The 27,894-nt window shown below is 40.2% G+C and overlaps 1 protein-coding gene across 1 annotated transcript in view; it reads left to right on the top strand.

The window, feature by feature from the left end:
• The window catches only part of kiaa0930 (KIAA0930 ortholog), a 152,845-nt gene that overhangs the window by 117,165 nt on the left and 7,786 nt on the right, over nucleotides 1-27,894 (top strand). Inside the window, exons 5-9 of the mRNA XM_039769410.1 lie at nucleotides 371-472; nucleotides 2,284-2,424; nucleotides 5,378-5,572; nucleotides 10,116-10,281; nucleotides 24,890-25,045. Of these exons, the coding sequence (XP_039625344.1) occupies nucleotides 371-472; nucleotides 2,284-2,424; nucleotides 5,378-5,572; nucleotides 10,116-10,281; nucleotides 24,890-25,045 (760 nt within the window). The remainder of the gene's footprint in view (nucleotides 1-370; nucleotides 473-2,283; nucleotides 2,425-5,377; nucleotides 5,573-10,115; nucleotides 10,282-24,889; nucleotides 25,046-27,894) is intronic.

Below are 27,894 nucleotides of genomic sequence, written 5' to 3' on the forward strand. Positions count from 1 at the left end.
CATTTATTCTATCAGATATCATTTTCTATTTTTATATAAGTTAATAATATTTTCCAACAAACCCTTTTGGTGTGTAATTCCATTTTAAACGGATTACTTTAAACTTTAAATTTCTAGTTTCCGCTTTAGAGATTTTAACTTAAATTAACTGTGTGCTATTCACTTTATGAGTGTTTGCTGTCTAGTTCTTCTACTGTGTTGTGGAAAAAAAGTTTTTTTCCTAATTCAACCTACTTTACAGCATCTTTGAGCTTTATTTTATGCTTTCTGTAATGATATGTAAAAAAAAAATAATAATTAAAATAGACAAAGCTGTGAGATGTATATTATTTTTCATATTTTAATTTTTGAACATCCTGTTTTGTTACAGCAAGTTTTTGCCTCTCCCAGTAAACATCCCATGGACAGCAAAGGCGAAGAATCCAAAATAAGCTACCCCAACATTTTTTTCATGATTGATAGTTTTGAAGAGGTAAGGTCAACCCCGTTTTTGGCTATGTGCTTACTACATATACTGTATTCTTATACATCACCTGCCCAGTCTGCAAAATAAAAAAGATTATAGCCCAAAGCCTTCATCCTATAGAGGACCTGGGTAAATCTAGGAAATATAAGTGAACAGGCTTTATAATCCTAGGTATGCTAAGCTTATCTTGGTAACTGGCTCTTTCAGTTGTTACTGTCAGTAAATATTATCTTTCTTAATAGGGAGCACTCGTCATGACCATAGTTTCTTCCTTAGACCAATTATCATTATCACATTTATCAATAAAGTGGTTCCTACCCAATCACCCCACCAACATTAACATTAACTTAATGCTATAATGAAAAACATGGGTAAAATTTATTCTCACACTGAAAAATCAAAGATTAGGAAAGAAGATTAGAGTCACAGTGTTCCAACTGTGCTGCCTTCCTGAGTTGTTTGACAGATTACATCTTTGCAGCTATGGAACACATCTGATAAAGGCAAAATGTTATCTCTCTTACATAATTTTTCCTTATGAAGATCCATTAATCCCTCTACCAACGTCTTGGGCGCTGGCTCACATGTCTAAAAATGTCTTTAACCCCCTCCAGGATACACTATTTGTTTACATAAACAAATAATAAATGCTTTAAAAATGCTTAATCTGTTAGTGCTAAAATAATCCTAAATGTAATCTTAAACATATATATAAAAAATCTGCTAAGGTTTACAATTTTAAAAAAAAGCCTTTGCCCCAAATGGGGATCAAATTATACTACCCACTGCTGGTGGTAAAGAAAAACTGCAAAGAAGGCAGATAAAAAATATATTTAAAATAAGATTTATTAAAGTCCATTAAAACAAATGCATTTAATAAAGCATCTAAAATAATTTATAAAGTTCTTTCAACTGAGGCATAGGGTTAGGCTTAGGGTTAGAGATTGACAGTTGTAATGTCGCCGGGTGCTATACGACCAGAGTTGTGACAACTTAATGAATGTTGGGATGCCATCTGCGTCATCCCATTTAAATCCCTTTTGTCTTTTCTTCTGATCTTAAAGCAAACATTCTCTGGAATGTAATAAGGCAAGAAAATACCAGAAAGCAAGACTCAGGTTAGTCAGCTTTAACAAAGACAAAGTAGGTCACTTGAGGAGCTATGTAGTGTTCAGGTCTCAGTTTCAAATGATAACACCTTTGAGGCCCTCGGGCTCGGGTCCTTATTTCGTGAGGACAGGAAAGGGGGGAGGGGCAAATTGTCCCATGTGGGAAGCTTTCCTAAGCTTCAGGGAGAGAAGGAGGACACACGGTTAACAACAGCGCCTCCTTTTACCCCAGTAGGTTAACACCTACCTCGAATAAGCCAGCAAGGAGATCAACTTACCCGCATGCATGACACAGTACAGGGATACAGGATTTGCTGACAAATATATATTTGCGTAATGTGTATTACTGTCTATTTTGCTGTTGATATGAAATTAAATCGGAGATTCCAAGCATAGCAAGTTGTAATAATTTTTTTTATGTTACTGTTGCTAAATTAATTTCAGTAATGTGTAGATGAATTCCTGCCAAGTATGCTGAATGGCAATAAACTTTTCAATCAATGAACTGACATATATTATAAAGTATTTAAAGGTAATGTTTAAAGAAATAGCTAAGAGTAGGCCTGAACTATATTTAACCAGTGTTAAATCCCAAGGCCGAAGCAACATAAATGAACACAAGTCACTTAGGTACACTAATTTTTTAAACTGTTTTTTCTTTTTCCACAAGTTTAATTAGTGACTTCAGCACAATGCATATATTTACAGGTTTTCAGTGACATGACAGTGGGAGAAGGGGAGATGGTGTGTGTGGAGCTTGTAGCCAGCGACAAAAGCAACACTTTTCAAGGAGTCATTTTCCAAGGATCGATAAGATATGAAGCACTCAAGAAGGTCTATGATAATCGGGTGAGGCTTATAAATTATTTTGTTACTTTCTTATTATACAGATTGGTCAATACAGCACTTAATTTTAACTAAGTTTAATTTTACAGTATATTGCCATCTTCACAAATAGTTTGCATTATTTGGGCACTACACAGATTATTAAAAGTTAAAATAAGAGATGACATTATATTTATTCCTTAACATAATTTTTTAGTAGGTAATGCCATTCAGGGATTATATTGTACACCAGGCAGCAACAGAGCAAAGGAAAAGTAAACGTATCTCTTGGAGTCCTCCATCATTGTAGATCCTAAAACTCTGGTAGACCTTAGGCCAACTGGGTGCCAATACCCTCTCTGGTTAATTTAGTAATGCACTATCTGAAACTGCCTTGTTTAATTTCCAAGACTGAAGAGACAACATGTAAAGTGTACAGTATATCAGCCTCAACAACCTGATGCTGCCTGATGGGACTTGTAGTCCCAAGTCTGCACTGTTTCTGGAGTTGCCCCCCTCCCATCATAACCCCTTTTTCTGATATGTCTTATAGCATTTTATTTAGGTTGGACCAGAGAGTAGGGACCTGCAAAATTTTGTAAAATTGATTCAGCTGTTTGTTATTTTTTTTGTGATCAGTAAATATTATGAAAAGACAAACAAATAGACATCCAAAAAATTTAGTTTTATTTATAGGAACAAATGAAATTGAGAAAAATGAACGAACAATAGTCAAAAGTATGATAGACATAATTGCAAATTTAATAGACCACAATAAAACCAACACAACAGGACATGGAAAGTCATACCAACAGCTTGCTAAGGTAAGATAATGTCTCTTTGACTTTGTTTAGAATTCTGAGATCAATGAAGTTACATAGTCCATAGGTAAAAAGTTGTTTAGTAATTTTGTTTATTCTACACTTAATCCAAAATATAGATCAAGACAGGAAAAAAAAACAGGAAATATTATCAAATTACCTTAGGGTTTTATGTCTCCAGTTTTTAAGTCCACACCCTCTTAACCTAATTGCATTATAATAGGAAACAGGTCCAGATGGGAGTCAATGCAGGATAGGGAGATAGTGTCTAGAAAGGAATTCCCCCTTATTCTGTAGTTCCAATTTTAAGTCACCAATTAACCTCACACACATGGGCATCTTTAAGATATACAGTAGGTGGAAAATTGGAGTACCGAACGATTTCTCATTCTAAACTAATAGTAAGTTTTGTTTTTTCATACCTGCAATTCTTTTTTTAAAATATAACTGAAGAGTGAACTGTCTATTTAGAAGCTCAGCTTCATGTCTGCATCTTTGCTACATATACTGGGGCAAGTCTCACCACAATAACCTTCTTTCATGTTCTGCTGCATTATGAATGATTCACAAACAGCAATCTCCTATTCTGTTCTCGTCTGTCATTGAAATGAAGCATTTGTTATTTATCTTTATTCTCTTTTGATGAGGTTTTTTAAGTGTATCCTTAATGATAATCATTCTATGTGAAATGTAAATTATGCCTTTTTCTCCTATTTATAATATTACTGACATTAATCACAAGCATATTGAAGAGTATTTTCGAAAATAAAAAATAAAAGACCCGTTTCTTGCTTTGATTTTGTCAAGCATTGAAAGCTTGTAATCTCAGTTACAAAGAAACAGTATAAAGAATGGATATCCAAGACCAGGACTGGAAAACAGCCTTGCTGCATGTGCCTTTGTGTTTAATTAAACAAGCTGTCTCACTTCTCTTATATGTTGTCATAACTTGGTGCTGAAATACACAGATGTTTAATGCACCTTGCAAGTGTATAAGTCTGTCCAATTAACATACATACAGTACTGGTCAAATGTTTAGGATTACTCAGAAATCTTCATGCTTTTGAGAGAAATCAATACCTCTTTTATCAAGATACCATTAAATTAATTTTAAAACACAGCCATGGCGTTACTATTGTTTATAATGGCTATTACTGCTTGAAGTAACACATTTTTAACTTATTATTCAAGATGACACTGCCATATGGTGCATATTTAAAGAAGAACCTAATTGAGCACCTGTAATGTGTTTGTTTCTCAAACTACAGCTTCTGATGTCCTTCTGCTCTGATACAGTTGTGAATCTTGTCCTTCACCCTCTTTTTCAAGACACCAACAGATGCCTTTGTATGAAATCTCCAATTTCTTGGCAGTGTGTCAAATGGAATAACCTTAATTCTGTTAAAAAAATAGGCTGAAATGTTTCTTGAGAAAGCTGTTCCACATTGAACATTTTGAACCCATATCTGAACTTTAGCAATTCCAGTACCTTGCAAACTGACTGAACAGAATAACAGGTTCAGCAGTGCTAATGCAGTTAGAAAGGTTTCTCTAATAACCAATTAGGATGTAAACATGAATAATTAATGAAAAGCTAAGAGAGTTTACCATTAGGACACTGAAGGAATTGCTGCAGAAAATGGGGATTTGAAGCGCACTTTGAATATTTGATGTGCGTTTGAGTGCTATTAGCGTAGGGATATTGCATTTGTCTATACTTCTGACTTAGATGAAGATAGATCACATTTTATGAACAATTCAATCAGAAAAACAGGTTCACATACTTTTTTGCCATTGCATGTATCAGTGAGCATATGAGAAAAGTCGACTCACATATGCTTATGTTTCATGTGTCCTGTTGGCTCTCAGACAACCACATTTTTTTTAGTTTCACTTTTTAAAGAACAATAGGCAAACGAATGTCACATTCATTCAGCTATCCATGTGTCAATTGTCTGAACTTGCCTAATTCGGTTTGAGGTTGTGGGGAGTCAGACTCTATGTGGACATCATTTGGACAGACCCGGTCTATCATAGTACAAGTTTTACTATTATTTCAAAATATGAATCATAAATTTGTGTATATATTCTAAAGGCGTATTTGTAACTTGTTGCTTTAAGTTTCTAGGAATGATTCATTTAGTAATTTCTTTCAGGTCAGTGTTGCAGCTAAAATGGCTCAGCGAATGTCATTTGGATTTTACAAGTACAACAATATGGAGTTTGTGCGCATGAAGGGCCCACAAGGGAAAGGCCACGCAGAAATGGCAGTAAGCAGAGTTCCTACTGGGGATACTTCACCTTATGGAACAGAAGAGGATTCAAATCCAGATTCTCCAGTTCATGAGAGGGTTTGTTTGTTTTTTTTGTGATCAGTTACTTTTGTTACCTTATTTTTTGCTTCTACTTAACAATATTTACAGATTTAAATAAAATATGTATTGGTCAAATTAATGTCACACTTCCCTGTTACCAGATAGACTACAGAAATTACTTTTGTAACACAGGAATGTGAATTATACTGATTACTTTTAATTGTGAAGTATGTAATAAAAAAGATTAAGCTTTGACATTTCAGAGTACAAATATTGGCATCCATCCATCCCGCTATATCCTAACTACAGGGTCACAGGGGTCTGCTGGAGCCAATCCCAGCCAACACAGGGTGCAAGGCAGGAAACGAACCCTGGGCAGGGCGCTAGCCCAACGCAGGGCACACACACACCCACACATCAAGAACAATTTAGAATCGCCAAAGCACCTAACCTACATGTCTTTGCACTGTGGGAGGAAACCGGAGCACCCGGAGGAAACTCACGCAGACACGGGGAGAATATGCAAACTTCATGCAGGGAGAACCCAGGAAGTGAGCTCGGGTCTCCTAACTGTGAGGCAGCAGCGCTACCCACTGAGTACATTGATGAGCAATCTCTTTTCTGGAAATATATAATATCACTACTACTTGATTCAGATCTTCTTTCCTCACTGTCCACTGTTCCTGCTCATAAAGTACTGGGCTTTATTCTAGTGTCTTGAACATCCTCAGATTCTTATTTAGGTCTTCTCAGGAATTCCTTTAATTTTCTGACATATCTCTTTATCCCTATAAATATACTTTTTCAAATGTCTTGGTGACATTTACAGTCATTTGTAATAAGGATTTCAAGATAGCAGAAAAGCTTGACCCCTTTTACGTATTATCTTCATTAATCTTCATTTCCTCTTCCATCCTTCTTGTTTTGCTGAGGATGATCACTTTCATTATCCAGATACTGATTTCTGCGCCACAGTTCCTCGAAGTTTGACCACTACCCTTGGTAAATTTATCCCAGTTTTTTCCATTATAGCTGGTTCCTCAGCAATCCTTAGTGACATTTAAAATATTCCTCTTATTCTTGCACTGTCTTTTACAACCTCCTTCATTTCATTCATCATTTGTTCTACAGATGATATTGAAATGGAGCAAGGAAAGCAAATGTTTGCTGTTTTCTACCTATCCTTCCATTCCTCCATCCATTATCCGAAGCGAAGTGAACCCTGGTCTACTAACTGCGAGGCAGCAGCGCTACCACTGCACCACTGTCCAAATATTGGCAATTGAAACACAATTTCATTATTGTTATTGTTATATGGTTGCAGTTAGCAAAGTAAGAAAATGGAACATGATGCCCTTTAACACTAAATGATGCATAATGATATATGGAATTATTTTTCTCACATTAGTAGCATATATAAATATAAATATTAGCATATACTCTGCTCAAAATAATTAAGGGAACACTTAAATCGCACATCAGATCTTGATGAACGAAATATTCAAGTGGAAAATCTTTATTAAGTAATACTATGTAATTTGTTGTCAATTTGTTGTCAATGAAAGCCAACATCACCAAACAATTTAGGGCTGGATCGCACGAATTTCATCACGGAAACTCATAATATGTGTGGCCCCAACATGCCTGTATGCACTCCTGACAACATCTGGGCATGTTCCTGATGACATGGCACATGGTGTTCTTGGGGTCTCCTCTCAGACCTAGATCAGGGCATCAGTGAGCTCCTGGATAGTCTGTCACACTACTTGGCAGGGTCTGATGCACTGATACATAATGTCCCAGAGGTTCTCAGTTTGATTCAGGAACTGCCTACACACTCTGGCCACATGAGTGCTGGGCTTTGTCCTGCACCAGGAGGAACCCAGAGCCCACTGCACCCGCGTAAGGTCTGACAATGGCTCTTTGGATTTCATCTCTGTACCTAACATCAGTGGCAGTTACTCTGATTCCACGGATATGCTTCCCCAGACCATCACTGATCCTCCGCTAAACCAGTCATGCTGGATGATGTTGCAGGCTGCATAACGTTCACCACAGCGTCTCCAGGTTCTTTCACATCTGTCACACGTGCTCAGTGTGAACCTGCGCTCATCTGTGAAGAGAAAGGGGTGCCAGTGCTGGAGCTACTAATTGTGGTATTCTCTGATGTCGGGCCCTCATGCCACCCTCATGGTGTCTGTTTCTGACAATTTGGTCAGAAACATGAACACCAGTAGCTAACTGGAGGTCATTTTGTAGGGCTCAGGCAGTGCCCTTCCTGTTCCTTCTCATACAAAGGAGCAGATACTAGTCCTGCTGTTGGGTTGATACCCTTCTATGGCCTTGTCCTGCTCTCCTTGTGTAATGGCACGTCTCCTGTTATCTCCTCCATGCTCTTGAAACGGGGCTGGGAGACACAGCAAACCTTTTTGCAATTGCACAGATGGATATGCCATCTTGGAGGAGCTGGATTACCTGTGCAACCAGAATCAGCTGCAGGTAACGCCTAATGCTACCAGTAGTGACAAGGGCACTAGAAAAATACAAAACTAGAGGAGTATCAGTTAGGAAGGATAAAGAGAGAGCAACTGTGTGTGCCACCACCTGCAAAACCAGTCCCTTTTTGGAGGCTGTCTTGCTGTTGCCTCTCCATTGCACCTGTTCTCACTTTCATTTGCATCAAAGCAAGTGAAATATATTCATAATCGCTTATTCTTCCTAAATGGACAGATTGCTCTGAAGCTTAATTGACTTGATGTTACACTGTGATGATTAAGTATTCCCTTAATATTTTGAGCAGTGTATAATATTTAGTGTGTATAAAACAGGGTGGGTTTCAATTTCTTTTAATGTTTGCAGCATAAACCAAAAAGGTACATGATCTGGCCCAGCCCATATAAATGTCATTAATCACTTAAGTATTAATAACACTACTTTTTTCAATTTTTAACTATATAACAATATTTGTATATGTTGAAGTTATGCTGTTTCTGCATAATATGCATTTATTGATTGATTGATTGCTTGATTGAATTATTAGTCTTGTGAATCTTTATCTTTTGTATTTATTTTTCTGCTGCTGTATGCATCTACATTTCTCCATGGGATTAGTGAGAAGTCAAGCAAAATGACACCTTTTATTGGCTAACTAAAAAGATTACAATATGCCATAAAAGGTGTCATTTTGCTTTACTTCTCACTACATTCATAATGGCTAACACTGTACAACACCCTAGTACTCCTTGGGATTAGGAAAGTTTATCTATATGTTGGAGTGCAAAACAGAAAAATGATCTTTTGATGTTTTTAGAGTGGCTTAACAAATGCTAACCCTTTCTGTGACATATGGAATTGGTTGGATACCTGTTTGTTTTTCTTTTTTTATCTTCTTTTTGTTTCTAGCAATGTGTGTTTGATTGTAATGCTTATTTTTGAAAATAGATAAAATTTTGTATAAAAATGCTAGTGTCTATGGCTAGTGAAGGTGTGAGTATGTTATAAAATGATTTCGGTTAAATGCTTTTTAAAGAGATGTCAGTTGATGACTAGGAGAGTGTACAGCAAAAAAAGTTGTAATATCTTAACAATTAACTGAACCATAAATTGAATTTATGGTGCATTATCATTAACAAAATATTCCACCCAAAAATGACATAGTTTTAATATAACATAGCCCATGTAGTTTGTAGAGATATTGCTGAGAAAAATATTTTTCATGCTGAATGAGAGAAAAAAAGTTTATAATGAAATGGCAACCAGTGCTGTCCAATAACAAAAGATATAACATCCATGGAAAAAAGAAAAAAGTGTTATATTGCTTGTGTCGCATGATCCACATGTCTATTATCTAGACGAATGCTCAAAATGTGCAAAACATATGCATTTTTTGCTAAAATATTATTAATACTTCTGGAAATATTCAATATACAATGTAAACAGAAAAGATGCGTTCCTATAATTCTGTGCTTTTGAATTGAAAACAGGACTCTTGACCAATGAATGAGGGAGAGAGGTGACAGTAATCTTTAGGAAGTGTTTTCATACTTTTTTGTTTTAGTATTTAATGATCACTAATCTTTGTAAATTTGTTCATCTTTGTTTTATTGTTGGAACAAATGCAGGTTAAGGAACCTGCTTCTGGTCACAGTCTGAGCCGATGGTGGGGACTGAACCAGCAATCTTGTGTTTTTCAGTGTATGCTTACAGGTACATCATAGATTGGTAGCTGTGAAACTTATGCAAAATAGTAAATTTAGCATATTTTATGAACTTTCCAGAAAGTATGTTTTTGTGTATTACTGTGGTGGAAATAATATTTTAAGCAAATGCTTTGAAATAATAAAAGTAAATAATTTTTTAAAACTGTGCAATAGTATTGATATATAATAATTTTAAAGGCAGTAGCAATAAAGCAAGCTTTCTTTTGAACACTTAAAAAGCACTGCAATTTACCAACATGCCAGGTGACTATTGCTTCTGCTGCACAAATAAATGTTTGTGTGCAAGATCCTTAGTGAAATATTGTTAAAGAGGATCATTGTGCCAGTAGTAAGCAGGCAGTGTGTCCTTGTTTTTGTAGGTGACCTCATTTAGCACCCCTCCCACTCCTGAAAGGAACAATCGCCCTTCATTTTTCTCTCCCTCACTGAGGCGTAAAGTCCCTCGAAATCGAATCGCTGAGATGAAGAAGTCACACTCTGCCAATGACAGTGAGGAGTTCTTCAGAGAGAGTGACAACAATGGAGGTAAAGCTTTTGTAAATTTTATTGTGCTATATGCAATCTGTCTATCATGGTTAATTTTCAAGTGGTCTTTAGAGACTGTTCTATGCTTTTAAGAAGTGTTTTTTTAAGATATAGCATTCCCTTAAGTAATCTAAAGTCTGTCTATGCTTCACAATGCTCTGATTTTGAGTTAATTGAGCTTCATTAATTTCAGACAGTGATTTTGAAGATGGGTGTGTGTGCTTGTGTAGGCCATGTAATGCAGTGGTGGCCTGTTCAGAAGTGGTTGGTGCCTTGCATTAGCTGCTGGGATTGTCTAGAGCACCTAACATATCCAAGTTGGATTTAGTGGATCAAGAAATGTTATGTAACTATAAATTTGATTGTAGGGAGTGTAATTTGGCAAAGGATAAATGAGCAGCAGACTTATTGTGTATTGTATGTACAAAAAGTATGCACCTGAAAGTACATATTAATAGACACTTTTAGTACAGAATCCTGTCCTACAAGTAGTAATAATATTAGTAGTATTGTCACATATACAGCGAAATTCTTACTTGCATGTTTGATAGTCATATGCAGCACACACAAAAAACAACAGGTAAAGACTAAAACTACATCTGTTCATTTTCTTAACTCGCTTATCCAGGGCAGTGTTGTGAGGAAGCTGGGGCCCTTCCCAGCATGCATAGGGCACAAGGCATAGCCAGTCCCTGGACAGGGTACCGGTCCATTTCTGGGTGAACACATACAGTATACCCCTACACACACTGGGGGTAATCTGACAAAGCCAATTCATCGATGCTGCATGTCTTTGGACCAGGGGAGGAAACCCACACAGACATGGGGAGAACATGCAAACCCCTCACAGGCAGTACCAGCGACAAGAACCCTGGTCTTCTTATTGCAAGGCAGCAACTCTATCAGTGAGCCACCATGGCACCCACTGAAACTACATATCAAGATAATTTAGCACAAATAATATATTTAAATAAATTTCCATTTAATAGTTTCTCATTTTTTATTAGTTTTATCTTTTAAGACTGCTCGCAAACTTTTCAACACAGGTATTTCAAACCAATCATATATCCTCCAGCAGACTATTAAGACACCTTTGTCGCTAGTGTGGCATCAAGTCAAGTTGAGTTGGGGAGCATGCACTGGTGCAGTGCGTTGCCGCACCCAGTACACGACGAAACAACTCAGGATCCCGGTTTACAACCCGCCAGGCAAACACGCGGTCCAGTGCCACCACCTGGAAATTACCCTCTATCTGCCACAGCCAGGTGTTATGTGGGCGACCGCTTGGCCTAGTCCAGCCACTCGGTTCCACAACAATGAGGATCTTACGAGCAGGATCACCCTCGGGGAAACACGCCTCATGGCCGTAGTGCAGTAATTGACACTTCCTCACAATGCAGGTAATGTGCCTTATTCGGGACTCCATGAGCAACTGCTCATTCAACACAAAGTCAATCCAACGGTACCCAAGGATTTTCCGGAGAAACGCAGTACCAAAGGAGTCCAGTCTTCGTCTCAGGTCACTGGATAGTGTCCATGTGTCGCAACCATATAGCAAGACAGGAAGCACCAGGACTCTAAAGACTTGGACCTTCGTCCTTTTGCATAGATATCAGGAGCACCACACACCCCTTTCCAGCGACCTCATGACCCCCCATGCTCTCCCAATCCGTCTACTGACTTCATTGGAAGAGTCACCAGAGACATGAAGTTCACTGCCAAGGTAAGTAAACCTCTCGACAAGGTCAACACTCTCTCCGCAAACAGACACACTGCTGATGGCTGTGCCCAAGAGGTCATTAAAGGCCTGCATCTTGGTTTTCCAGGACACTCACAAACCCAGACACTCAGACTCCTCGCTAAGTCTCTCGAGTGCCCCAGCAGAGCCTCCATTGAATCCGCGAAGATCACAGCATCATCAGCAAAGTCGAGATCCGCGAATCTTTCTTCACCAACAGATGCCCACAGCCGCTGGAACCCACGACCTTGCCCAACACCCAGTCCATACAAGCATTGAACAGAGTAGGAGCAAGAACACACCCCTGATGAATCCCAGAATCAACTGGGAAAAATGCAGAGGTCCTGCCTCCACTCTGCACAGCCCTCACAGTACCAGTATACAGGACGGCCATGATATCTAGCACCCTCGAGGGGATCCTGCGAACCCTCATGATGTCCCACAGGGCAGCTCGATCAACTGAGTTGAACGCTTTGCGAAAATCGACAAAGGTTGCAAAGAAACTCTGCCAATATTCGTGTTTGCACTCCATGAGAACCCTCAGTGCCAGGATGTAGTCGATGGTAGAATTCTTAGGCATAAAACCAGACAGTCACTGGTAGGTGAGCAAGTGATCACGGATCCTATTGAGGATGATTCTAGCAAAGACCTTACCCGGCACCGAGAGCAGTATTATCCCCCTGTAGTTGCTGCAATCCAGGTGATCACCCTTCCCTTTCCAGATAGGGACAAGTCCCGTTTTCCAGTTAGTTGGGATGATGCCAGTCTCCCAAATGGAAGCAAAGATTGCTTGCAATGCCAGGAGGACAGCCTTACCACCAGCCTGGAGAAGTTCACCCCAGATATCACAGATGCCTGCAGCCTTTCCCCCTCAGCTGGTTCACCACTTGTGCAATCTCAGTGAGATTGGGTGGTTTACAGCTAATTGGAGGATCAGCCTCAAGTACCATGGACCTAGAGATATCCAACGTCCTAGCCGGAGGATCAGCTTTGAACAACTGCACAAAGTAGCCAGCCCAGCGGGTCACAACTGCAGTGTCATCTGTAAGGACCGTTCCATCAGCCACCCTGACTGCGACTCTCTGTGTAATATATTTGGATGTGCATAAAGCTTCGATTCCTCTTTAAGCAGGACGTGGGTCGCTAGACCACAGATGGTGTGTCACTTGCTCACATATTCCTCTAACAAATGCCTCTTTATCTTCCCTCAGAGCCCTCACAGCCATCATTTTCAGTTCCCAGTACAGACCAGAGTTGCCATTGAGCCATGTGCTGCGACTCCTCTCGATTATATCCAGGGTGCCCTGCGAGATGAAACACCTCCTTCTGGGAACACACTGAGACAACAGACAAGGCACCCAGGGAGTGCCTTAATCTGAGTCTCATAATACGCTCATTGAAAGGAATGACATCGGACACCATCGGAAGAAGCCAATCCGTTAGAGTAGCAGCTACTCCCCGAGTATGACAGCCATCAGACCGACCAGACCAATAAAAGGTGTATCCACCTACAGAGATCTGGCCAGTCCCCGGTCTGCACACTTCAGAGAGTGCCGCCACTCAAATGCAGAGTTTACGCAGCTCCTCCGACAGCAGAGGAAGATGATCATCTTGCCGGAGAGACAAGATGTTCCATGCGCCCACCCGTATGGGGCTGCGTCAAATTGGGACCTGAGTGCTGCCGTTCAGCGGGCGACGCCTCAGCACCACACCAGTTCCGATCCCCAACAGACCTGACCCTATTGGCTCTCCAACGGTTTTGACTCTTCCAAGAAAGGGACTCCTGAGGGCTTTCCCCTATACCCTTCATGATGCGAGCAGCCTTCCTATGGGCAGCTGCAACAGAGCTAATCCCACGGAGAACAAAAAGGAGCCCTTTCTGTAGTCTCGGAGCTTTGTGAAGTTTTTTTTTATGGTGGCTGGAGTGCCAATCCTGCCAGCAACCCCCATGATTTCCCTGCAAGTTGGAGGACTGCTTGCAGGGCCGGATGCAGTTTAACGTCATACCCAGGACTAGTGTGGCATGCCTGTGGCTTTTTCATGAATTGGATGAAAAAGCTTGATCCATTTTTGTTGGATGAGCTACCTTGGATTTTATTTTATTTTATTTTTTTTTAGGGGGAGGATTGGGAAATTTTTCAGAAGTCATGCAAATAGATGAAATAGTGACAAACAGTTCCCGTGGTCTACGCTGTTCCTCTACCACAAGCACACATACTATTGAGTTACGAACAGTCTCTTTCATTTGCTATCCATATTTTTACACAATGCAGTGTTCACCATGGCAACATCTCCATGTCTCTACACAAAACTAATGCTAGTTATTCTGAACAGTGTTTTTACTAACTGCTACATGCACCCTTACTAGCTGTGCCAAGGGGAAATACAAATTTTGTGCTGTCACTGTATCATACATTTTGGAAAACAAAAGACTCACAAAGCAACAAGACACACAGTAGTGGCTTTTGTAAAACAATTTTAGTCACTCCTAAGACACACAATGTCAATAAGGCAACTGCAGTGAAATACAAATATGCCATCTATGCAGTATATTTTAACAGTGCCTGCCAAGTAAGGTAGAAAGAGGACCATTCACCAAGAGACAGAATAGGAATTTCACATGTGGCATGATCAGTCAGCTAATAGGGCTCAAACATGTGCCACCTACATCAGGGGTCCCCAACTGCGGCCCTTGAAGTCCACAGTAGCTGCAGGTTTTCATTCTAACCCTTTTCTTAATTAGTGACCTGTTTTTGCTGCTAATTAACTTCTTTTGATTTAATTTTAATTGACTTGTTTTTTTTAATATTTGCTCCCCTGAATTGCTTCATTTTTTTCCTTAAATGGCACCCAAACAGAAATAAAATATGAAGTGAGTGAGCCGACAGAAGACTAAGTCAGGGCCTCAAACTCCAATCAATTTTACTCCAGCCAGTTGCTTAATTAGGTGCCGATGCTTGTTGTTAATTAAACTCGTTCTTTAATTTCATGGCTTGTTGCTGCTGTCATTGTGCAATGGCATACATTTCTGAAATTGTTGATTTTCTCTTTTCCAAGAGCAGTGTTAAAATGTTTTCATGACCTGAGCAGATAAACATTCCTGAGACCTTCATCTTTCTTTATTTTCAGGTATTGTATGATGGACACAGTTTGCTGGTCATGTTTTGGTTCATTTTGTATCTTATTGTTTGGCAGCTAATTAAGCAAAAAGAAACCTTTAAGGGGTCCGAGTCTTAAAGCGCAAGTCAATTAAAATTAATTCAAAAGTAGATAATTAGCAGCAAAAACAGGTCACTGATTAAGAAAAGGGTTTGAATGAAAACCTGCAGCCTCTGTGGTCCTCCGGGACTGGAGTTGGGGACCCCTGACCTAGACAAACACAAAAGTTTTAAAATAATGAAAACACTCCTGATAAATTACACCTGATAAGGCAGGATTACAAACCCCATTGAAAACTGTCAAAGGGAATTGGGTTTTGTGATGTGATCAGTGGACATACAGTTGTGCTTGAAAGTTTGTGAACCCTTTAGAATTTTCTATTTTTTTGCATAAATATGACCTAAAACATCAGCAGATTTTCACTCAAGTCCTAAAAGTAGAAACCAGTTAAACAAATGAGACAAAAATATTATGCTTGGTCATTTATTTATTCATTAAGGAAAATGATCGAATATTACATATTTGTGAGTGGAAAAAGTATGTGAACCTTTGCTTTCAGTATCTGGTGTGACTCCCCTTTGCAGCAATAACTGCAACTAAACATTTCTGGTAACTTTTGATCATTCCTGCACACTGGCTTGGAGGAATTTTAGTCCATTCCTCCGTACAGAACAGCTTCAACTCTGGGATGTTGGTGGGTTTCCTCACATTAACTGCTCGCTTCAGGTCCTTCCACAACATTTCGATTGGATTAAGGTCAGGACTTTGACTTGGCCATTCCAAAACATTAACTTTATTCGTCTTTAACCATTCTTTGATAGAACGACTTGTGTGCTTAGGGTCGTTGTCTTGCTGCATTACCCACCTTCTCTTGAGATTCAGTTCATGGACAGATGTCCTGACATTTTCCTTTAGAATTCTCTGATATAATTCAGAATTCATTGTTCCATCAATGAAGGCAAGCTGTCCTGGCCCAGATGCAGCAAAACAGGCCCAAACCATGATACTACCACCACCATGTTTCACAGATGGGATAAGGTTCTTATGCTGGAATGCAGTGTTTTCCGTTCTCCAAACATAACGCTTTTCATTTAAACCAAAAAGTTCTATTTTGGTCTCATCCGTCCACAAAACATTCTTCCAATAGCCTTCTAGTTTGCCCATGTGATCTTTGGCAAACTGCAGACAAGCAGCATTGTTTTTTTGGGAAAGCAGTGGCTTTCTCCTTGCAACCCTGACATGCACACCATTGTTGTTCAGTGTTCTCCTGATGGTGGACTCATGAACATGAACATTAGCCAATGTGAGAGAGGCCTTAAGTTGCTTAGAAGTTACCCTGGGGTCCTTTGTGACCTCGCCGACTATTACACGCCTTGCTCTTGGAGTGATCTTTGTTGGTCGACCTCTCTTAGGGATGGTAACAATGGTCTTGAATTTCCTCCATTTGTACACAATCTGTCTGACTGTTGATTGGTGGAGTCCAAACTCTTTAGAGATGGTTTTGTGAACTTTTCCAGCCTGATGAGCATCAACAACTCTTTTTCTGAGGTCCTTAGAAATCTCCTTTGTTCGTGCCATGATACACTTCCACAAACATGTGTTGTGAAGAGCAGACTTTGATTGATCCTGTTCTTTAAATAACACAGGGTGCCCACTCACACCTGATTGTCATCCCATTGATTGAAAACACCTGACTCTAATTTCACCATCAAACTAACTGCTAACCCTAAAGGTTCACATACTTTTGTAACTCACAAATATGTAATATTCAATCATTTTCCTCAATAAATAAATGACCAAGTATAATATTTTTGTCTCATTTGTTTAACTGGTTTCTCTTTATCTACTTTTAGGACTTGAGTGAAAATCTGATCATATTTATGCAGAAATATAGAACATTCTAAAGTGTTCACAAACTTTCAAGCACAACTGTAGGCAACTTGGAGATTTACATGTAACACATAATGCAACTTCAATTCGGCAAACTGATTTATGGAAAGAAATTCCAGGAAAATACTGCATATATCAACCATACAGTACATCTAAGCCATAAAAGTAGTGTAAGAGACATGTGTGTCTACTCATGCTACACTCAGATGAGGTGCATAAAACAAAGCAGCCGCGTAATAGCTATGTAGCATAATTGTAAACACATTAAGCAGAGCATTGGGCTACAAGTAAAAACACATTAGAATGCACCTACAGCAATAAACTTAAAAATGGAGTGGAACAACAATAGACCTGAGAAATTTGAAAAGCACATTTTTTTAGCTGTTTGTCAGCAAATATATGAGCATGCACAGTAATAGCTTCTTCAGTAAATTTTAAAATATTTGGAGAACATGTATGCAAAATTTTAAAAGTACCATGCATCTGTTTTCTCTACCCATCTTCAAAATATTGCGCTGCTTATAGGTTGTTTTTAACAACAGCATAACATCTCAGAGCAATACTTGAGCAAGACGCTTGAAATGGTGACAAGGGGAATGCAGTGGGCTACAGGCAGTTTAGGTGGCTTGTTATCTAGTGATGGGCCTAGGTCGCCTCCTAGTTCACAATGTACAGTGCCATGCTTATATATCCATCCATCCATCCATCCATCCTCTTACGCTTATCCGAGGTCGGGTCGCGGGGCTAGCAGCTTAAGCAGAGAAGCCCAGACTTCCCTCTCCCCGGCCACTTCTTCCAGCTCTTCCGGGAGAATCCCTAGGCATTCCCAGGCCAGCCGGGAGACATAGTCCCTCCAGCTGTCCTGGGTCTTCCCCGGGCCTCCTCCCGGTTGGGCGTGCCCGAACACCTCACCAGGGAGGCGTCCAGGAGGCATCCTGATCAGATGCCCGAGCCACCTCATCTGACTCCTCTCGATGCGGAGGAGCAGCGGCTCTACTCTGAGCCCCTCCCGGATGACTGAGCTTCTCACCCTATCTTTAAGGGAAAGCCCAGACACCCTGCGGAGGAAACTCATTTCAGCCACTTGTATTCGCGATCTCGTTCTTTCGGTCACTACCCATAGCTCATGACCATAGGTGAGGGTAGGTACGTAAATCGACTGGTAAATTGAGAGCTTTGCCTTATGGCTCAGCTCTTTTTACACCACGACAGACCGATGCAGAGCCCGCATCATTGCGGATGCCGCACCGATCCGCCTGTCATCTCACGATCCATTCTTCCCTCACTCGTGAACAAGACCCGAGATACTTGAACTCCTCCACTTGGGGCAGGATCTCTCCCCAACCCTGAGAGGGCACTCCACCCTTTTCCGCTGAGGACCATGTCTCGGATTTGGAGGTGCTGATTCTCATCCCAGCCGCTTCACACTCAGCTGCGAACCGATCCAGAGAGAGCTGAAGATCACGGCCTGATGAAGCAAACAGGACAACATCATCTGCAAAAGCAGTGACCCAATCCTGAGTCCACCAAACGGACCCCTTCAACACCCTGGCTGCCTAGAAATTCTGTCCATAAAAGTTATGAACAGAATCGTGACAAAGGGCAGCCCTGGCGGAGTCCAACTCTCACTGGAAACGGGCTCGACTTACTGCCGGCAATGCGGACCAAGCTCTGACACCGGTTGTACAGGGACCGAACAGCTCTTATCAGGGGTCTGGTACCCCATACTCCCGGAGCACTTCCCACAGGATTCCCTGAGGGACACGGTCGAACGCCTTTTCCAAGTCCACAAAACACATGTAGACTGGTTGGGCAAACTCCCATGCACCCTCCAGGACTCTGCTAAGGGTGAAGAGCTGGTCCACTGTTCCGACCAGGACAAAACCACACTGTTCCTCCTGAATCCGAGGTTCGACTATCCGACGGACCCTCCTCTCCAGAACCCCGAATAGACTTTTCCAGGGAGGCTGAGGAGTGTGATCCCTCTATAGTTGGAACACACCCTCCGTCCCCTTTTAAAGAGGGGACCACCACCCCGTCTGCCAATCCAGAGGCACTGTCCCGATGTCCATGCGATGTTGCAGAGCGTGTCAACCAAGACAGTCCTACAACATCCAGAGCCTTAAGGAACTCCGGGCATATCTCATCCACCCCCGGGGCCCTGCCACCAAGGAGTTTTTTGACCACCTCGGTGACTTCAGTCCCAGAGATGGGAGAGCCCACCTCAGAGTCCCCAGGCTCTGCTTCCTCATTGGAAGGCATGTTAGTGGGATTGAGGAGGTCTTCGAAGTAGTCCCCCACCGACCCACAACGCCCAGTCGAGGTCAGCGCACCATCCCCACCATATACGGTGTTGACACTGCACTGCTTCCCTCCTGAGACGCCGGACGGTGGACCAGAATCTCCTCGAAGCCGTCCAAAGTCATTCTCCATGGCCTCCAAACTCCTCCCATGCCCGAGTTTTGCCTCAGCAACAACGAAGCCGCATTCCGCTTGGCCTGCCGGTACCTATCAGCTGCCTCCAGAGACCCACAGGACAAAAAGGTCCTATAGGACTCCTTCTTCAGCTTGACGGCATCCCTCACCGCCGTGTCCACCAACGGTTTGGGGATTGCCGCGCGACAGGCACCGACCACCTTGCGGCCACAGCTCCGTCAGCCGCCTCAACAATAGAGGCACGGAGCATGGCCCATTCGTACTCAATGTCCCCCACCTCCCTCGGGAGTTGAAGCTACTTCTGACAGGGGACTCTGCCAGCCGTTCCCAGCAGACCCTCACAACACGTTTGGGCCTACCAGGTCTGACCGGCATCTTCCCCCACCATCGAAGCCAACTCACCACCAGGTGGTGATCACTTGACAGCTCCACCCCTCTCTTCATCTGAGTGTCCAAGACATATGGCCGCAAGTCCGACGACACAACCACAAAGTCGATCATTGAACTGAGACCTTGGGTGTCCTGGTGCCAAGTGCACATATGAACACACTTATGCTTGAACATGGTGTTTGTTATGGACAATCCGTGACGAGCACAGAAGTCCAATAACAAAACACCGCTCAGGTTCAGATCGGGGCCATTGCTCCCAATCACATCCTTTCAGGTCTCACTGTTGAAGTCTCCCAGCAAAACGAGGGAATCCCCAGAAGGTATGCCATCTAGCACCCCTCCAGAGACTCCAAAAAGGGTGGATACTCCAAACTGCTGTTCGGCGCATACGCACAAACATCAGTCAGGACCCGAAGGCGGAGAGAGGCCACCCTCTCATCCACCTGGGTAAACCCCAACGCACAGGCTCCTAAGTCGGGGGGCAATAAGTATGCCCACACCTGCTCGGTGCCTCTCACCGGGGGCAACTCCAGAGTGGTAGAGATTCCAGCCTCTCTCAAGGAGATTGGTTCCAGAGTCCAAGCTGTGCATCGAGGTGAGTCCAACTATATCCAGCGAACCTCTGACCTCAAGACTAGCTCAGGCTCCTTCCCCTTCAGAGAGGTGACATTCTATGTCCCAGTTTCTGTAGCCGAGGATCAGACCGCCAAGGTCCCCGCCTTCGGCCACCACCCAACTCACACTGCACCCGACCTCCTTGGCCCCTCCCATAGGTGGTGAGCCCATGGGAAGGATGCTTATATAGTACTAGCAAAATATCCGCGCTTCGCAGTGGCAAAATACTGCCTTAAAATTTTAATTAAGAAGAAAAGTAAACCTTTTTAAACTGAGGGAAACTATACCAATAATTATTTGTTAAGGATCTCTTTGTATGCCACATTGTCAGTTCGGCCCTTCGGTTGTAATATGACCAAGCTGTGCGGAAACCGGTAAGCGGTAAGTGACAGTTCTGTGATCGATAGTGATCCCCTCGATAGACATGTTAATTGGGGTACGGTTGGAACAATAAAGCAAATGGTTACCAGAACAATGTAAACTAAGTCTAAAATACCTATACATTAACTATAATCATAATAAATGAACAATAAAACAGCAGAGAATCCGTGGATTAAATAAAAAGGCTGCAGTTATAAGCAGGGAGACGTGAATACCGTGGCGAAGCAAGGAAGGGAATGAAGAGACCGTAGCGACGGATGGCCTTATATGGGCTGGCAGCCGACAATGTGGGAGGTGTGGGGATGGGAGACCCAACGGCGCCTCACAAGGCCCGAGCCGAGCTGCAGGCTATGGATGTATATATGTATGTAAGTAGGATTCAGTTAGCGCTGGGAACCCGTGTACCAAATTTCTTGAAAATGGGCCCATAGGTAACAAAGACCATTGGAAAGTTCAATATGGCGGCCGACAGTGGCGTCATACCACCGAAATAAGTATGTACATCGTTTAGGTTAGCGTAGGGAAGCCGCCTACCAAATTTCGTGAAGATGGGGCCATAAAGAAGTTTAACATGGCAGACGTTGTTGACCGTTATGACCGTTACGTGTAGAATTTCGAAATGAAACCTGCGTAACTTTTGTAAGTAAGCTGTAAGGAATGAGCCTGCCAAATTTCAGCCTTCTACCTACACGGGAAGTTGGAGAATTAGTGACGAGTGAGTGAGTGAGGGAGGGCTTTGCCTTTTATTAGTATAGATGAAATTAGACTGACATAAATGTTGCAATAAAATTAGCTAAATTGGCCTATATGTGTGTTCACCCTACAATGGACTGGCATCTTGACCAGGAATCTTTTCTGCCTTGTTCCTGATGCTTGCTGGAAAAGGCTCCAGCTTCCCTGTAGTCGATCTCTGGATAAGTGAGTTTTGGAAGATAGATGGCTGGACATATTATGTCACAAAAAATCAGAGAATGAAGATTGCCTGCCTTTTATTTATCTGCTGTTTGAAAGTGTGTGTGTTTTTTTAACTTTTTTTTTTTTTTTTTTGCATCTTGGCTCCCTGTCTTGTCTCTTTTCCAGTTTCCAAAGTTTTGCATTCGGTTTTAGCATTTCATGTTTCCTTTATTCCTTTCATTTTTTTTTAAATAAACTTTTCCACTTTATTATCAGTTTTGAGAGCAGCATGTTGGCCCAGAAGGCCCTAGGAGGCAGTCAGTCATATAGCTTCTGTTTTATTGCTGATTTCTGATTTGTTTTCACTGAGGCAGGGAAAAAATAAAAGGGAATTAAAATCCTTTAATCATCTTTATTTAATCCTAATAGTAGATCATGTTCCAAGTGGAAAAACATTTTGGCTGCCATGGAAAAATCTTGCATATCGTGTTATCCTCTTGATATTTGTTAATTTATATAACATGTCTTTGGCAAAGAAAACTATGTTATAGGAAAAAAGTCATCTTGTCCGGTGTTTTTGCAGAATATTCCAGAAGCTTACTTATACACGTACAAGCCTCATATGTGCTGGAGTTTTCTTGCTTCTTCCTAGTTCTTTTAATATAATCCTTTCTTAATTGCTGAGAAAAGGAATCCATCCTCCAGCCTGGGTCTCAATGTGAAATCTTTTTTTTGTCATCATAAAAACCTTGCAGTGTCAAAATAAAACCAAATTCCAGTACTTATTATTTGTCTGATGTCTTTATCCAAGGCGACTTACAATATTTAAGGTACTGTTGGTTACATTTCTTTTGTTTTTCCAATTGGAGCCCAGGCAGGTGAAGTGACTTGCTCATGGACACACAGTGTTAATAGTGGGATTTGAAACATAAGCCTCAGGGTTTGAAGCTCAAAGTCCCAAGCCTGAACCACTACACCACATTGCCTGTCTGTCTTTTCATATACTAACTTATTTAATATACCGTTTCACAGAGCTGAAGTCTGTTCCTAGAGAGTATAATCCTCTGGGAGCTCCACAGTCGATTATAACAGACAAAGTCAGGCACATTCACAGTTCACATCCTCACCCTGCCCATGTCTACCTGTGACCCTGCCATTCTTAACTTCTTACTGTCCATCACCTAATGATGTAGCAGTCATGTGAAAGGACGGGTGAGTAAATAAAAGGGGAGCACAACGCACAGACTCTGCTTACTGTACATATTATGCGGTTACCATTAAAAGTGGTTGTTAGGTTTATTCTATACTGGGTGAGTCAAAATGTTGTTAACATTTGAATGGCAGAAACAATTTATTCATAAAACATACTTCATATGTACAAGATGATTTACAGGAATGTCTCAACCTGTTCGCCATCATGTTCAACACATGCAGCATATGTGGCACATAAATTGTCCACAAAAATTGTATATAAGTATATACATAGCAGTACCATTAGTGTTAATAAATAAAATAATTTGTTTCTATAGATTTTTTGTTTGTTAATTTTATTCTTCTTTTGTAGCACTTTGAGATTGTTAAATATAAAGCGCGATATAAATAAAATCTATTATTATTTCATTAGTGTTAACATAATTTTGACTCACCCTGTATTATGAACACATTTGTTTTGAAATACATTTATTAGAATAAAAGCCTGTAGTGATTCCTTTTTGATGCGCATAAAGTAGAATTTATTATTTTTACTGTTTATTTTACAACCCTTTTTTGGAAACTGTTAGAGCAATCCTTAGTAAATGTGAAGATGTAGTTGAATGTCATTTGAAGAGTAATAGTGCTTTCCACAGTTGGATCTCCTCTCCCCAGTACACTGTTTATATAGTGTCAACATACTGCAAGGATTTACTGGGATCAGTATCTTACGGCGCAGGTTAATATATTGCACCATGCAATGTAAAAATAAAAAAGCCATCATGCACAAAATGTTTCTCCCCACACAAATTCTTGTCATGCAAAAAGTAGTACAGAACTACCGCTTCCTGGCCAAACAGTAAGATTGGAATCCCAGGCCAAACTCTGGGGAGAACATTAACAAAAATGAAAATGGATACCATTTTACAAAACACAGTCATAACAGAGGGATAGGTAAGTGAGTTGGAGTTGGGCAAAACTGTAAATTTTTGCTGAAAAGTTGTACTTGTATAAAACCGGTTTGCATACTATACAGTATATGATATATTTTAATATTGTTTTATTGAATCTTTCAGTCTCATAAATAAAAGGACTAAACGCCTGTCTGTGAATGTTTGTTTTATTTATACATTTATAAGTTACTGAAACCAACTTAGCAATAGTTAGAATTTGATCCAATGAGGTGTAGAGAAAAATCATAACCTCTACTAGACAACATTACAATTTGTTTGGTAACACTTTAGTTTAGTTAAGGCAAAAATGCATCAGCAACTCCTTTCATCTTCAGAAAACACTTCTTTTGGTCTTTATAACACTTACAAAGCATCAGTAAAGCGTTTATTCATCTCTGTAATGTGATCTGCTAACAAAACTTCACTTTGAAGTGGTCTGAGTTGGCTTAACTGAGACACATCTCTCACAATATTACATATTTAATATAAAACTAGTGAATCCTTTATATTAACAAGTCATTTTGCCATCATGTCAGTATGCCACATTGCACAGAAATGAATTATCTGTTGAAGTTTTATAAGTGTTATGAAGACCAAGGTCTTGTTACATAAGAGTAAATGAGCAATAGTTGCATATTTACAGTACCTAAGCTAAAGTGTTAGTTTTTTTTTTTTATTCATTCCATTCAGTCTTCTTCTGTGCAATGCATGTTTATATATATATATCATTATATATAATGAAGTTTATGTAGTTGTGGCGGGTTGGACTACAAAGGAAGAAAGCATTGAGTATGTATGAAAGGTTAGGTGAGAGCTACAGTAGGTCACATCACTGATTTTGATCCCAAGGTGTCCGTTTTGTGTAGGGATCTGCAACAGTATATCATATCAACTGAATGATGGCGGTCTGCTATGTTTATGTTTTCAATCACACGTGCATGTATTGTACCTTGTTTTTCAGACTTACATAATGCTACAAACCTAAGATCAAGATCACTTTCTGGAACTGGTCGGTCACTTGTTGGTTCCTGGTTGAAACTGAACAGAATGGAGGAAAACTTCCTGCTCTATGCACACCTCACATATGTCACTCTCCCTCTGCATCGTATCACATCTGGTAGGTAAAGGTTGCAGTGCAGGGTTTGTGAATAATCAGTCATGTCTGTCATTAATCGGCTCACATATTCACATTAATTGTGCTGCTGTTTGGTAAAAGCATCGGTACACATATTGTTAAAATCTGCTTTGTATAGGTGAAAAAAGAGCAATGCAAAAGCTGTAAAATGTAACATCCATCCATCCATTCTCCAACCAGCTATATCCTAACTACAGGGTCACAGGGGTCTGCTGGAGCCAATCCCAGCCAACACAGGGCGCAAGGCAGGAAACCTTGGGCAGGGCAGCAGCCCACTGCAGTAAAAATGTAACACTTTTTCATAATTATTAAGAAATCCATTCAAGAAACCTACATTTTAAGAAAATCAAATACTATGCCATGAAATTTGCAATAGTCCAGTCCTTTACACTGCAAAATATGAAATCTAGACAAGTGAAAAGTCAAGTTTCTTGATGACTCAAAAAATCATACAGTAAGGAAGACGAAATGTAGAATTTGTTGATATGACACTTATATGACGGTGCTTTTTGGTATTCTCTTTCCTTTCTTTCACGTGAGTTTATTTATTTTGTGGTTTGAACACTTTGCATTTTTCTCTACATTTGTGTGTCTGTTTTTGAGCCAGTGAACTTTGCTGCAGAGTGTCTAGAAATTATATCAGTACAAAGTACAGCATGTTCTGTAAAAAAAAAAAAAAAAGAGGACTTTTGAAGTGTTCTGCCTTGTTGCAGTGTGTAGTGGTTTTGTTAATGCTATATTTAAATCTACAGATTCATGGTATTCCTTCCATTTTATACTGAATTTAGTTTATTAACTGATCTCCATATGGTTCAGTTCATAAAAAAGGGAATGTGTCGTTAGAAGAATAAAGCTGAATACCAATTACAATTTTACATTTATGTGCTAGTGAATGGTTTTAGTGGGTTATGTGAATTTATGATTAGCCAAAAAGTGGTATGATATGTTGCATAACTTTTATTGATTATCATTTTAGTATCTGCCGTCAAATAGTATTAATACACTAAGCAACAAGTATTTATAGTTTGCAGACATGAATGGCACCCACAACTGAACTTAGTGATTTTTAACAATACTGTATGCAAAACAGTATTGTCTGATTAACCTTAAAGACAGATTAAAAATAGTCAATTATAAAAATGCCATATTGTTTTATTTAGTTAATGTTGTTTTTTTCTGTAAGCACAAACAAATTATTAAATTACCAGCATACATAAATACTTTGGCAGTATAGTTACACCAATAAGCGCTTTTTTGATCCTTGGGGTGCAATTACATTACATTTCCAAGTGTTCACATCTTTTTGCGATCATTGGTTTAAGTACAGCGTGCTTGTATAGTGAGCATAAGATAAGGCCACATACAAATTTAATAGCTTTGTAAATTGTACAATTGTATGTGTAACCAGTGGCCAGTGTAACTAGTTCAGTATAGGCAAGTAGTAGAACTGTGCTTGTAATTCCAGAGGCCCATGTTTGTGTCTTAGCCATGTCATCGTAGTGACACGCTGACCAAATTCTTGAGCCGAGACAGCAGGCCAGTGTAGAGAAAACTATATTATCATATGCACAGCAATACTTGTGAAAGTAGGGAAAAGCTATTCCTTGAAACAACCTTACACGGTAAAGAAGAATTACCCTAAATATTTCAGTGTATACATTTCAGTGAAGTGCAGTGAAAAAAAAATCACTCTAAATATACAATAGTAGTGATGCAAATTTAACATTGGAGCGATAAAAATATCATCAAAGTGTAAGATTCAGTTATTCGGTCTGTTTTATTTACAGTCTTTCATAGGAAATACAGTATTCTCCAACAGCATTACAGTACATAAAGACGGTTTTATAACTGATAAATTGATCTGTGTTTCCTATTAAATTAAGCAATACGTTTTTGTTTATTTTGGTGCTGGAGATTGGCAGCGTGTTGAATTTTGGTTGGATTAAGAATTTCACCGTACTCTGAATATACAGCAACACTTTTACTATTACTACTATATTTGGAATTTACAGACCTAATTACTTCTGTTAAATATCTCCATAAATCAACCCCTCATATCCTACATGAAGGAATTCAGTTTCATGCAAGTACTTATTCTTGACCTTTCTGGTACTTGTTCTTGGGTAAGAATGTGTGGATCACATTTTTGTTAACTAGTCTATATCATCTGTGTTAAAAGCACTTGTAGTTACTAAACTGTCATAACTCATACATTATTATTAACATTTTTTTTATGGTAATAAAAACTTTAAAATACAAGTACACCAGATTCAGTAGCGAAACAGGACAGTGAGTAGGGTCCTGCCCGGCTCCTTACTTCTGATGTCACGCTTCCCCCTCCGCTCGTCCTGCAGCCTCTGTCTCGGATAAGCACACATATATCGCTCCAGCAAGCTAACTATGATTCTTAGCGTGATGAGACAATTTCCAAAATCAATCAGACTATTCAAGCAAATTCTAGAAAAAAACAGATCTAAATCCGTTAAGTAGTTCTTGGACAGACAGGCAGATTTGTATATACATATATAGAGAGAGATTGTAAATGATGAAAACAGGCTGGCACAATTGTGTGCTGCCTCACACGCCAAGCATCCCGGGTTGGATTTCCACTTCTTGACGATGTGCATGTAAAGTTTGCACACTCTCTGTGTGTGAGCAAGTTTTTTCTCCCCACATCTCCAAAGATGTTTGTGGTACAGTAGGTTAATTGGGGATTCCAGATTGTCACTGTGACACTGATTGTCCATGTGTGCACACGTGCGACCTTGTATCAGACTAGAACCCAGTCCAGGACTATTTGTGTACACTGCAGCCTTAATAAGCTCTTGGCC

This window comes from Polypterus senegalus, chromosome 11 (genome assembly GCF_016835505.1).
Source record: "Polypterus senegalus isolate Bchr_013 chromosome 11, ASM1683550v1, whole genome shotgun sequence".
NCBI classification, from domain to species: domain Eukaryota; kingdom Metazoa; phylum Chordata; class Cladistia; order Polypteriformes; family Polypteridae; genus Polypterus; species Polypterus senegalus.